The sequence below is a fragment of the Doryrhamphus excisus genome, chromosome 5 (assembly GCF_030265055.1).
Source record: "Doryrhamphus excisus isolate RoL2022-K1 chromosome 5, RoL_Dexc_1.0, whole genome shotgun sequence".
Classification (NCBI taxonomy): Eukaryota; Metazoa; Chordata; class Actinopteri; order Syngnathiformes; family Syngnathidae; genus Doryrhamphus; species Doryrhamphus excisus.
The window spans coordinates 24812281-24825460 of record NC_080470.1 but is presented as its reverse complement, the minus strand read 5'-3'; the positions used below and the strand labels follow the sequence as shown (position 1 = coordinate 24825460).

Here is a 13180-nt window from a genome sequence, read left to right as displayed (position 1 = left end):
CATTTATAGGGTAAATAATGAACACTACATCACTATTACTATTACTATTACTATTACTCACTGTTGAGTATTTTTACATAGTCTTTTTAGTTTATAATTCATGCCTGTAATTTTTCCTTTTGTCCATTCATCGAAACATAAGTGTAAAGGTGGTTTGATGTCACTTTTTAAAACATTTTTGAAGTCAAATAAACCAGTAGCATTATTAGCTACTATAATATAAACATAAAGATGGATTGACTGCGTTCAAGTCATAATCTACTGATTTATTTTAACACTCGCTGTAATATTTTTGTCAACAACGCCTGAAATCATTTCACAGAAAAATATAACTTTCTTAGTGTGTGTGTGTGTGTGTGTGTGTGGTAGGAGGGCGTTATTGAAAAGGGGGGGGGGTGCTCACCTTGCTGAGCAGCTCTCCTCCTCCTCGTCTTCTTGTCTAGTTCTAGTTCTACTTCTAGTTGTACTTGTCCTGGTCGTGGCTCGTGCACGGCCCATATGTTCTGGAGCGGACGTGCACATGTTCTCGTGTCAATCAGGTGTGTAACTTCCGCTGAGCGAGCGCACCACATGAAGCTGACTGACGGCGCCATGGCGGGAAAAAGCGCAGAAGGTTCCATCAAATGGCAGCTGTGCTACGACATCTCAGCCAGAACCTGGTGGATGGTGAGTCTGAAGCTTGACTTTTGTTTTTAACCAACCCTAAAAGTTGAGCAGACAGTGCCGCTAAAAGTGCCGCTAAAAGTGCCGCTAAAAGTGCCGCTTTGTTCCGCTGACGCCGGCCGAGTCCAGCAGGTCGATGTCCCGCTGGACCGTGGAAGAGGAGGCTGTCTCTGTTTTCTTTAAAAGTATCTCGTTTTTGTGTTTTGACATTAGCACTTTCGGATTTCAAATAGTCAGAATTATTATTCCGAATCCGGTTTCAATTTAGTAATTAAAATAATAATTTAAAGTTTATTTAATTAACATAGAAATTCAGTTTTTAATAAAGTCTACATTTATTTATTATAAGTGTGTTTGCATAAATGATTACAATCAAATGGAGCATTAATTTTCAAATGTTCTGTTTTTATCTGCCTTTTATGATCGTGTGTTCAGTCATGACATACAATTCCATACATTTAAACTTAAAACGTTTGATTGTATTTTGCCCTAATTACATTTACTTAATTTGCATTGTCTATATTTTATTTCAGCACAAAATTACTTTGAACGTGTGCACCTTTTAAATAATAAAGTAATCCTAATAATATTAACAAGAATCAATAAGAAGAACAATATAATAAAAATATGTAATGGTTTGACAGCAACATGAAAATGAAAATTGTATTCACACGCATTCGTCACTTAATCTGATGAAAATATTATGCAATGCGCTTTAAAGGAACAAAGCGTATTAATGAACTCAAATTAAATTCATCACATTTCAACGCTATTTATTTCCTGCTTGTGTGCGCGTGCGTGTATGTGTTTCTAGCAGTAAATGAAAACCAGTGAGACTTTTTGGCAACTTTGACACATACGTGTATTTATTTTCTTAGTTATATTGTTCATTATTAAGATGTTACATTACAGCGACGGCAAATTAATTATTATGATTTTCAAAATACATATTTTTTCTTAGCGGGAAATGTAATCAGCTCGTGACGAGGGTGTGTGTGTGTGTGTGTGCGCGCGCGGGTGCGTGTGCATGTCCATGCGTGTCAAGCTGTCAGTCATCGTTCAGGCCCTCCCCACCGTCACCTGATTGGTCGGATTATTTCGTTAACAAAGTTGAATCATGTCCGAGCTGATTGGTCATGGGCGGGGGAAGAGGCAAAAAGCAATAGATTCTTGTCAGAATCCTCTTCATCTTGTTGTGTGGTGATGTGCGAGCTTCCATGTGATTGGTTGGTGAGCTGCAGGTTGTTGTCATGTTTGAAAGCTTAGAGGAGGAAATTGAAGATTTAACTTGTCTGCCCTCCCCCTGACTGTTCTTCATAACCATGACAACCAAGCTTTCTCTTCTTCTTCTTCTTCTTCTTCTTCTTCTTCTTCTGGATGCACAAGCAGCCGTCCAATCAGACCGTGACTTCCCATTACTGAGTCCAGCAGCCAGTGAGGTCACCAACATGGTACCAGAAGATAATATAGGCTGTGATGCTGAACTGAACAACATTGCTAAGATAGGCCAATATGCTATGCTAAACTCTGATGCTAATATAGGCTATCATCATAAACTATATACTTCAATGCTAAGCTAAGGCCTGATGCTAAGCTAGACAAATTTTCTCCTATCTTTATTTGAATGTTTCATTAAATCCTAAACAAGCCCTTTTTCCTCCCCATGCTGCTTGATGGCTGCCCCCCCCCCCCCTTGAGAAGGATGGCAAGCAGCCAAGGCAGCTGCTTCTTCTTCTTCTTCTTCTTCTTCGGCCTTGTTGTTGTTGTTGTTGTTTGCTGACGGCCTGCTGGGAGGACAATAGCATGATGATGATGATGATGAAGGTCTTCTTGGTGACGGTACTCATGGGCCAAATGTAATATTTTCGGTGACCTTTGAACTTTGCAGGTCACGTGATGATGTCATGATGTCACGTGCTGTAATGCTATCATAGTGTTTCATTCTATAATGAGAACGAGCGCTACTTAGCGCTACTTAGCGCTACTTAGCTCGTTAAAGCCCAGCAGCCAGATGTTCCCATCTGCCCCCCCCCCCCCCCCCCCAATTATAATATAGCAGCGTGTATTAGCTGTGCTTAGTCTGGGAGTGTGCGACCTCCCACCGGTCCTCCATTAGCATTAGCACAACAGCGCTAGTTAGCATGTATGCTACAACACGTTAGGAGCACATTGCTTCCAGCTGTCCAGTCGGGGGCACACAGCAAGACCACCGTACTGATGTTGACCCCATCGGGGCAGGCGAGGACGAGCAGCTGGTAGCAGCATCATGGGTGACCCGGGCCACTGTGGGAGGGACTATTAGCATCATCGCTGCACATGTAGAGTAGAAGGTGAGGGTGTTCTTAACATCGTTGTTTGTTGAAAGCTTATGTAGATGTTGTCTTCTAAAATGTCTCTAGGACAAACCCCCCCCGCCCGTCCCATGCATGACTCCCCCCAGTGTGGGTGACGAGGGTCTGAGTTCTGCCTGATGGCGGTCAGGCCGGGTCTGTGTACAGATGTTCATGGCAGCTTTTGCAGGGGGTCACCTTGAAGAGGCCATGGCATCATGTACAACTCCCCCCCCCCCCCCCGCCCTGACGCCCACCGCTACAGCTGGCTCCTTGCTTAATCCCCCACACACGAGGAAGGGGGGGTGGTTTGCAGCGGGGGTCATGCTCATGTGAGACCATGGTGGTGTTCTCTGGTCTCCGTGTCCAGGTGACACCCAATCTGCTTCATTAAAGCTTCCTCTCTGGTTTCACCGGCATGCTTAGGCTCCACCCACATGCTACACCATTGGTCGCTCTAATAACAACAATGTTTTTCATCAGCTAATTAGCAACATTGCAATTGTTGTCAAAGCACAAAAACAAGTCAGCTCAACACTTTGCTAACTGGATGAATTGTTTCTGACTACTTCAGCTAGCTCAGAAGTTAGCTTGTGAGTCAGGTAACAAGTTGGCCTGCTCGGTTGTAACACCAGCGAGGCTCGGTTCCGTTGTTAATAGCCGCAGGTTCTGGCAGAAAGATCAGCATTACCTTTGTTCACGTGTATGAAGTTAAGCCCTTCATGGAAGTTACATGGAAGCAATTTAGGATGTGCAGATGTGTGACTGATTAGAGCATGGATCCACTTTGGACCTCATGGTCCGCACCAGCACCAGGACGACAGCCCAACTGTGACTTTGAGAGGAAATCTTCCTGTTGAGTGTAAAAATATAGAGGTGAGTACTATTTCTTTTTAGGCTATAGTCAAATAAATTTCGAAAGTGGAGCGGAACCATGCATGCCGGGTCAGACAGGATGTTTGGTCTCCAAAGAAGCTCTTGATTGCTTCCTGTCAAGCAGGTCAAGGCCCGCACCGCAGCAGGCTTACCTTCACGCTCACCCTTGACCTCTGCGTGCTCACTGAATGATGGCTGGGGTTATGATGTTAGAGGTCACAATGTTGCATGACCTCCTGACGCTGACGCTCCTGCAGAGCGGATGACTCATCACAAGGTTCCCCTCCCCGTGTTGGAACAGTGTCATGTGACTGCAATGGATACCTGCTCACTTCCCTGATACCCCACCAGCACCCCAGTGGGCTGTTGTTCTCCTGCCCCCCAACCCTGGTGACGTGGTGTTAGCATATTAGCACTTTAGCATGCTAGTGGAAGTCACATGTCTACAGCTGTGCCCGGTGGGAGATGTTCTCAGAGGTTCTACAACTCACTGACGATGTTGTGGTCACTGCTGTGTCGTTTTAGAACCAGTTTTCCTCTAAAAGCATTTTGGACACGGCAAGCTTGGGGGGGTGAGCTAATAAAAGTCAGCAAATGGGGGGGGGGGCACGGTGGTCTTTATTGGAGCGGCGCTGTAAACAAAGGAAGCACTCTGCTGCTATCTGATCACACGCTTTCTCCTCACGCCAGCAACATGGCGGCTCATTAACACCCACCATCTGGTCCCGCCTGCATGCCGCCGCTCAGACGCCATCTTTGAAGGGTCAGGGGTCAACACCGTGACGATCTCATCGCTGTGACATGACATCATCGCTTGTTCAGATGATTGACACCTGACTCGTCACAGCGAACGAGACGGCGATTGGCAGCTGCAAACATGATGCACATGATCTCACAGGACAACATTCCACACCCCGGACCCTGAACGCATCCTGGGCTGTGTGTTATTCCCATATTACCAGGTAGATCTTACGTTTGGAGCGAGACGTCCTCCTCTCTCCGTCTTTATCCTGCGTGATGATGCCTGAAGGGAGCAGCGGGCTGGGGGGTGGAGGGAGTCGCTGGTGTTTGGGGGGGTCTACAGAGCAAACAACAGCCATGTGCTTCTCGTTAAGCTCTGCGGAAATAAGTTCTGACCCACTTCTATTTATCGGGCCCACAGGCGGGAATCCCAGCCTCTGTGTGTGTGTGTGTGTGTCGAGGATGTGGGAGAGAACACCAGAGACAGGGTGAGTGTGTGAAGGAGGCGCATCAGATGGTCAATGGGGTAGTCGGAGGATGTTGATGGTGGGGGCTGTAGGATGATGTCACCGCTGTAGTTGTCTGTAGTTGGTTGTCTATAAGTGTAATTGTACATATGACCTGTGGGTCATTTGTGTGTGGGTCACACCTGAACACACCTCTCCTGCGTCCCCCAAGCCCGATGACGTGTCACATGAGGACATGTCCTTCATGTCGTCATGTGTTCAGCCTGTGCATCCTGTCTCAAGGACACGCTGGCCTCTGTGGGGGTTGAGGACGGAGCCCCCTGCGCCCCCCATGGCACATGGAAGTGAATGAAGGATCCAGATTTCCTGACAAACATGTCTGGACGCGTGCCCAGGTGCAGCGTCCACGCCCTCCATCTTCCATGGACCTAACCATGAGTAATGGCGCCCCCTACCACCTCCCCCACGTGTCCTACTTCCTCTCCAAGCATCCTTCATCGCCCCCGTCATGTTCATCACTCTCCTACACGCACTCACGCACACGTTCACATATGGTGAACGGTGACGATGAAGGAAGTCAAGACCCTTCCACTTTCCTGCTTGGAACAGTTTATTTTCACTTGTTTGTAAAAACCAAAACTTTGTTGAGGACTCCAAAAGGGGCGTGGTCTGTTCACTAATGTCTTTTGTAGCTATGGTTACACGTAACCACGTGGTGTTCTCTACTATAGTGTGTGTGTCTAGCAGCCACTGCCATTGTAATGTAATAATATAACACAACGTACAGTGATGTAATAGCAGCAAATGCCCGCTAGAGGGAAACATTACACTGAGAATAGAAGCAGTGGTGACCCTCTGTCTACTACCTTGTATTCGTGTCAACTGTCAATAATAAATATTTATATTGATACATTTTTATCACAATTTCTCAAATAGAAAGTGTAGCTTTGTACCAAATCTTATTGTATTATTATGACCCCCGCCCCCCAGCCCTTCTGCAGTGCAGTGTGAAGACATGAAAGAGGATTGGAGGCCCAAAGAGCAACGCATGTTGCAGGAAGATAGCCGCCACCTTGGCGCAGTCTCCTCATGTTAGTCACGCCGCAGGAGACAAGGCCCCGCCCATCTGTAGACAGACACACATACAAGCTACATGAAACCTTGATCCCGTTAACTTAAGAGTAAACAGCGCGTCATAATTGGAAATCAGTGACACTACAAGCTTTATTTTGAAATCCCTGTATCATCTTCCAGTCACCAAAGGTCTCCGGTCACTTGACAGAAACGTCAACAACTACCAAATTATCAGAATATTGTTTTGGTTGGAATCACAGTATCACAGTATCACAATACTTGAGCTGGTGTGTATGTGTGTGTCTCTCCAGCTGTGTGTGCAGGTTGTTTTTACGTGAACAGCTGGCAGGTGTCCTCTGTTGCATTCACTTGTGTTCGGGGAGTGACTGCACGTCTGTTATTATTTGTGTGTGTGTGTGTGTTTGGTCTTGCTGATAGAAGCCTTTGTGTGTCATGTGACCATAAATCTTGTTAATCTGCGCCAGGTCACATGACAATACAATAGTTACTCTACAGTGGCACCTCGAAGGTGGAGCACAGGTTGTTCTGGAATGCTTGGCGGCGTATGAAGTGTTCAGGTATCAAAACAATATTTTCCATCGGAAATAATAAGCGCACAGAAATAAATAAACTGTGGCCACCATAAAAGCTTTATTAAGTGTAAAAATACGTGAGGCAGTTAAAGGTGTGTGTAAGGAACAAGGTGATGAGTATGAAGAAGAAACATCCAAACATTGTTCTCTGGTTATCGTCACAATTTTCCTGTTAGCTGAGGTCTAACGTGATGGTACTGTGAACACTTTTCCAAAATATTTAGTTTGAACTGAATTACGCACTTTATTTTAGGGGGTTTGACGTTGGCTAGTTAGTTAGCTGCTAGAAATGACACACGTTTATTTTCAAAAGTTCAAAGGTCATCTTTCCATGAAGCTGATTTGAATATTTGTGTCAAACATGAAGATGTGTCACAGTTTGACATGCTGCCATCCTATTGGCTGCTGCTCACTCCATGTTTCTGTGTGAGGACATATGTGACGCACACACACACACACACACACACACACACACACACACACACAGACTCTCATCAATGAAATTCAGTCGGGGGGTGGGGGGGTGTTCCGGCCTCTCCCCGTGCTCTGCCAGGCCATCTGTTCATCACTTCACCACACAACTGCTTCCTGTTTCATCCCCACACACACACACACACACACACACGGGGACACACACACACACACACACACACACACAGTGCGGTGGACTGGTTGAAGTGGACTTCACATGCGCTGATGACATTGTGTGTGTGTATGTGTTGGTTCTGAGGGGTTCTGTGGGCGAAGGTGCTGGTCCACCAAGCTGACTTGGTCTTGTTGTTAGCCTTTAGCCTTCACACTAATTTGTGTTGAGCTGTCAATCATCTTTGTTCTTATTTAGTTCTTCTTCTTTACTTTTGGACTTGTTTTTGTTTCCTCCTTTCTGACCTTATTTTCTTCCTCCTCCTCCTCGCCCTTGTTTCTTCTCTCTCTCTGGGCGAGCGAGCTTGGCGAGGCTTCAGGCCCGCTGGTTCTGTTGGCGTCGGTCCAGCCTGGCAGCGCCTCAGTGGGAGCAGGTGGAGCCCATCCCCCGTCTCACACAAACACACACACACTTTGTGTATCTTTTTGCCCAAAAGGCTGCCAACATCAGCCCGTCTCCATGGCGACGTCCATGCTCACTTTTTACATTGCTGCTCACGTGTGATTGGCTCATGTTGGAGGATGGGAGTCGCACCATCAACTCTTCTTCTCCTTTGTTTCTTTGCTTGTTTGTTTTGCTGTCACTGCGACGCTTGCAGTTTGTACACATGCTTTCATTTGAGGAGCTCGCCAACCTGTGACTTTGTTACCCATCATGGTCGCCAAGCACGAGAATGACGTTGAAGAGACAAGCCGCCATCTTGTGTTACCGTGCAGGATTCCATACAGGAAGTCGATGTAATCGCGTGCGTTCTTTCTTCACTCCCTGCAGCCTCTCGATGGTGTGCACGTTTGACGTCATCCTGACATGACGGCAACAGTTGAGGAACAACCTCAGCAACAGAAACTGCTATTAAAGTGGTCAATAGTGTCACATGACACAAACAGGAAGTGAGAGTCACATGAGGTCAAACTGTAATCAGATGACTTTTTTCTCGGTCATGTTATTTGGTTAAGATTCTAAAATGTTCCGTTCGTGACATCATCACCCACTTCATGTCCGTGATGTCATGTCTGATTGTATGACCTCAGTAAAACATGTGAAACACTACATGTCCGTTAACGCACCTTTAAGACTTGGCAGAGGTCACAGTTCATCAAGGGTCTTACTCTTGTTGGCAAAAGAGTGAGCGATCACCCACAAATAAGAACCAGAACCAAAAGCACTTGAGTGGACTTCGTGTTGTTCTCCAAGTTGAGCAGTCTGCTGTGAGGCCACAATCACTTAATGCACTCACACGCACGTGCACACGCACACCCTAGATCGATAGCCAGTGTGTGATCAGTTCGTGCTGCAGGGCTCGCGCGCGCGCACGGAGGTTTCACTCAGACTGTCCTCTGGCGGAGAGCGGAGGTGTTGGTCTCGGTCCCGGTCCCGGTCTCGGTCCCCATCCCGGAGTTCGGAGCGGCAGCAGGCAGGACAGGAGAGAGGAGGCGGCGCTCCTCCTATAAATCCTCCGAGCAGTCAGCGGGCGCTCAGAGGCGAGGCGGCCGAGCGGCAGCGCGGCGATCCCGGCTGCCTTCTTCGCTTGCTCCCGCTCTCTCCTGTTTCCCGGGGCTCGGCAGCGCCGCAGGCCGACCACAGCGCACCGCAGGGCGGATAGGCGAGTGGCGGCGGACCGGCGCTTTGACATGCTGGTTCGGGACGTTGTAGAGGTTCGCTTGGTCCCGCCTCAGCGGACTTTCCGTCCTCCTCCGCGACACTTTGGACTTCTCTAACGGGACTTTTTGTCCTGAAGCTGACATGTTTGACGCTGGACGGCCCTGGGCCTCTAACAGGTCCGCAGAGCGCGTGTAAGCCAAGGCGGGGTCAAAGTTCAGCCGAGCTTGGAAATGTGAGAGTTTGGGGGGCAACAGGAGGGCTCCACCCCCCCACTAGTTTTTTCTCACGCACATACGAGCACGCGCACAGTGGACCAGACATGTACTCTCCTCTATGTCTCACGCAGGTGAGTGCACGCGCTTCTTCTCACGCACGTCAAACTTTGCTAAAGTTCACATGCACACACACGGCGCGTGTGTGTGCATGTGACACGGACACGGACACGGGCTTCAACTTTGTGTCAAACTTTGCTGACGTACCGGCTCGCTGATGCGCGTGCTTGTGTCTGTAAACGTGCTTGATCGAGGGCGCAGACGACCTTTAGTGTGCGCGCGGGCGCGTGTGTGTCACCAAATTGAACTTGTCGTTGTGTCCTCTTGTTCGTGTTCAGGGTCAAAGGTCAGCCTGCAGCATGTTTTTCTGCAATAATTCAAATGACAATTGTACAATTTCAATGACATGACTTTCATTGAAATATGCCAGTAAGTAATTGTATTTGTAATTTGTATTTCATTTCAACATTTACAAGTGTGTGTCAAATTCGGCCTGCTGCTGATTTATCACTTATAAAACATTATTTAAATTCAAGTCATAAACATCCATAAATAAAACATTTGTCATGTTTTTCACGTGATGCCTTTTAAATAATCTGCATGAAGACACTTGTGTGATTATTAATGTGATTAATTATGTGATTATTAATGCAATTAATTGTGGGATTTTTAAAATGTGAGGATCAGGCAGTAAAAAGCTAAACTAATTTCAAATTCACTCCAGTGTAAGTGAAAACATGAGTTTATTTTTAAAATCATGTATTGTTACTCTATGTTCCTGTTTTTATTGGCATCTATAAATATTGACTGTATTATTACATATATTGATATCAATTCCTCAGCATGAATCTAATAGTAGAATTTTGCGTCATGAATTAAAATGTTTGTGTTGCATTAAAAATGTAAAATGTCAAAGCAGATGAAAATAAATGTTCATCTTTATAATGAAAAACAATCTAAAGATCTACTATTGCTGCACTTCGTTCTTATTGATTGGCAATAAAAGACCGATGATGTCTTAGTTGGGGAGGGGGGGGGGGCGTAGGCGTGAGCAGAAAATAACAAATAAAAATAACGGCAGTGAGGGCGGTGGGTTGGGAGGGTCACGTCCTGTTCCGGTTCTTGGTGGACCTCAAGTCCACTTGCCGTGCACGTTTCACAGTGTGTCCCCCGTGCGAGCCGCCAGCCTTGCTGTGTGTGTGTGTGTTTCATTGGGGGGGGGGGGTGTACTGCAAAAAAGAGATGTTCCCATGTATGGCTATTGAACGTGTCATTCATGTTTCATCTAGAATGTTGGAAGCTGTCTGTTTTTCATCATTCCAGAACATTGTAGAACATTCTAGAACATTCTAGAACATTAGATCATCTCCTCACGATCACCATGTTAGTGAAATTTCATCAAAATGAACAAGATGGTGAATACATCACAGCGTATCATGGCAATACAGTGGACTGGGAAAGAGTTCTTTTAACTTCCTGATGGCTGTGACATCACAGCAATGGTTAAACGTTTAAGGAAGATACAACCTTTGACCCTCTTGCTGAAAGAGTGTACATGTGACCAATCATTGTAAAAATAATCTTACGGTTATTGACAGTATTCCTTCTTTTTAAACGTCTGACTCGTTAGAGTGGAGTGTAAAAAGTGATACACTGTAAGGAATGTTGGAATGTTCCGCCGACCAACATCTACAACTGCAGCGCACACTGGAATGTGTGTGTTTCCTAATGGCCGCCTGAGGACACACACACACACACACACACACACACACACGTCTCTTGTGGCGGTGTTTGGGGTCGTCCTGCAGTGAGAACCCGGCGCCGGTGAAGCGGGTCGGGCCGCTGGAGGAGCTTTGAGAGACAAACCCGTCGACTTGGAGCGCCTCCAAGAAGAAACAATGTGTTGTATTCAGGGCCCGCGACTAGGGGGGCTGGGTGGGGGGGGGCGGTGTTAGATTAAAGAACGCCGTGCAGCTGGCGCTCTGACGCTTCAAGTTCAAATTTTAATTTAAACAACTGAAGATGGAACACGGAAAAAAATAAAAGAAGCATTTTGTTGCGCTTTGCTCCAAGTCAACGTTCACATCCTAATAATACAGCAACAATGTTAGCATGATCGTCAATCAGAAGCATTGAAAAGTCAAAAGACTTGACAATGTTCACAGCTGCTCTAAATTAAAACAAATAAGCACAAGAAGTGATCAAACAATCACAAATAGAAAACAAACCAAGATGTAAATAAAAAGTGTTAGCGTGCTTATGATTAATTAAGCACACTAATGACTGACGGCTGTGTTTGTGTCAAGAGCAGGTGCAAGGGCCCCCAAATGACGTGTTGTGTCCAACATGGCATCTGTACGCGTTCTCACTTCTTTTAGTCACCTGCATGACTTTTCACGACTTTGTACCATTTTCAGTCTGAAGCTGTTGAAGATGCAGGAGGCCTCCTGCCTGGAAAAGCATCAGAACCAACATGACACAAACGTTCTCACACAACACCTTTTATGCTGACTTTACCAGAAGAGCGCTGGTCTGTTTGGCCTCTTAGGGTGCGGTCACATGTCATGCTTGAGTCGCTAAAAAGGAGCTCCAATATGAACGCTCGAGACACCAGATACAGACCTGTTCACATGACGGCATGAAGAAATGACCTGTTTGTGGATGACAATGGCGCTTGAAAAGTATATTGTAGAAGCTTTTGGGAATACCGAGTAGTGAATCAATGTGCCTTACAATCATGCTGACTGACGTTGTTGTTGTTGTTCTCAGGATGAGTTCCATCCGTTCATCGAGGCTCTGCTGCCGCATGTCCGCGCCTTCGCCTACACGTGGTTCAACCTGCAGGCCAGGAAGAGGAAGTACTTCAAGAAGCATGAGAAGAGGATGTCCAAAGAGGAGGAACGTGCCGTCAAGGACGAGCTGCTCGGCGAAAAGCCCGAAGTCAAACAGAAATGGGCGTCGCGCCTCCTGGCCAAGCTGCGTAAAGACATTCGGCCTGAGTTCCGTGAGGACTTCGTGCTGACGGTGACAGCCAAGAAGGCGCCGTGCTGCGTGCTGTCCAATCCTGACCAGAAGGGAAAGATGCGACGCATCGACTGTCTGCGTCAGGCCGACAAGGTGTGGCGCCTGGACCTGGTCATGGTCATCCTCTTCAAGGGAATTCCTCTGGAAAGTACGGATGGCGAGCGCCTCGTCAAATCTCCGCAGTGCGCTAACCCTAGCCTATGCGTGCAGCCGCATCACATCGGCGTCTCTGTCAAGGAGCTGGACCTCTACCTGGCCTACTTCGTGCACGCAGGTGAGTGCAGTCTGACAAATCGATGGTTAGCTGTCAAACGTTTGTTAACAGACTTCATAACGTCTTGCAATGTGTAGTTCAGGTCATGGGGTGAAAGGGGAGGGGGCGGGGCAGTGATGTGAATGGCAGATTGATACAACCAATGAGCTGTCACCTAGTACCCGGTACGTCTTGCACTGCAAGCTTCTACCAATGACATCCTTGAGAAGTCATGACGTGAGTGTGAAAGAGACAAGCTAGGAGTCAAAGGTCAACCCCCCCCCTGCCCCCTCTAATTTACGAGATAACTCGGGGTGGCGGCCCCCGCGACACACAGCACGTGCTGGAAGGTCAGAGGTTGAGACCTCTATCATGTGACGGTTTGAGAGTCTCGCCTCTCATTAGCTCATGCCCGGGCACACACACACACACACACACACACACACACACACACACACACACACACACACAGAGCACAGAAGAAAACGCAAAAGGTCAAGTGCTGATCAATGGTTTAAAAGAAGACATTAATGACAGCGGATGATATTTATCATTAACGTGCAATTCACCGCTCACTTCTTTTCATCAAGAAGGAGTCCTGTGTGCTGTTTGGGACGACTGGTCACGGCTAACGAGAGCAAA

General features: G+C 46.9%; 1 protein-coding gene across 8 annotated transcripts in view; it reads left to right on the top strand.

Annotated features, from left to right (window-relative positions):
- Nucleotides 1–517: 517 nt before the first annotated feature.
- The window catches only part of nfia (nuclear factor I/A), a 42087-nt gene continuing 29424 nt past the window's right edge, over nt 518–13180 (top strand). For 2 of the 8 annotated variants that reach the window (XM_058073936.1, XM_058073934.1), the window contains exons 1-2: nt 519–666; nt 12031–12559. In XM_058073936.1, the coding sequence (XP_057929919.1) occupies nt 571–666; nt 12031–12559 (625 nt within the window). In that variant the 5' untranslated portion in view covers nt 519–570. Of the gene's footprint in view, nt 667–7395; nt 9336–12030; nt 12560–13180 lie in introns of those variants that run through there. The other 6 variants (XM_058073940.1, XM_058073939.1, XM_058073935.1 and 3 more) reach the window with 5 other exon arrangements.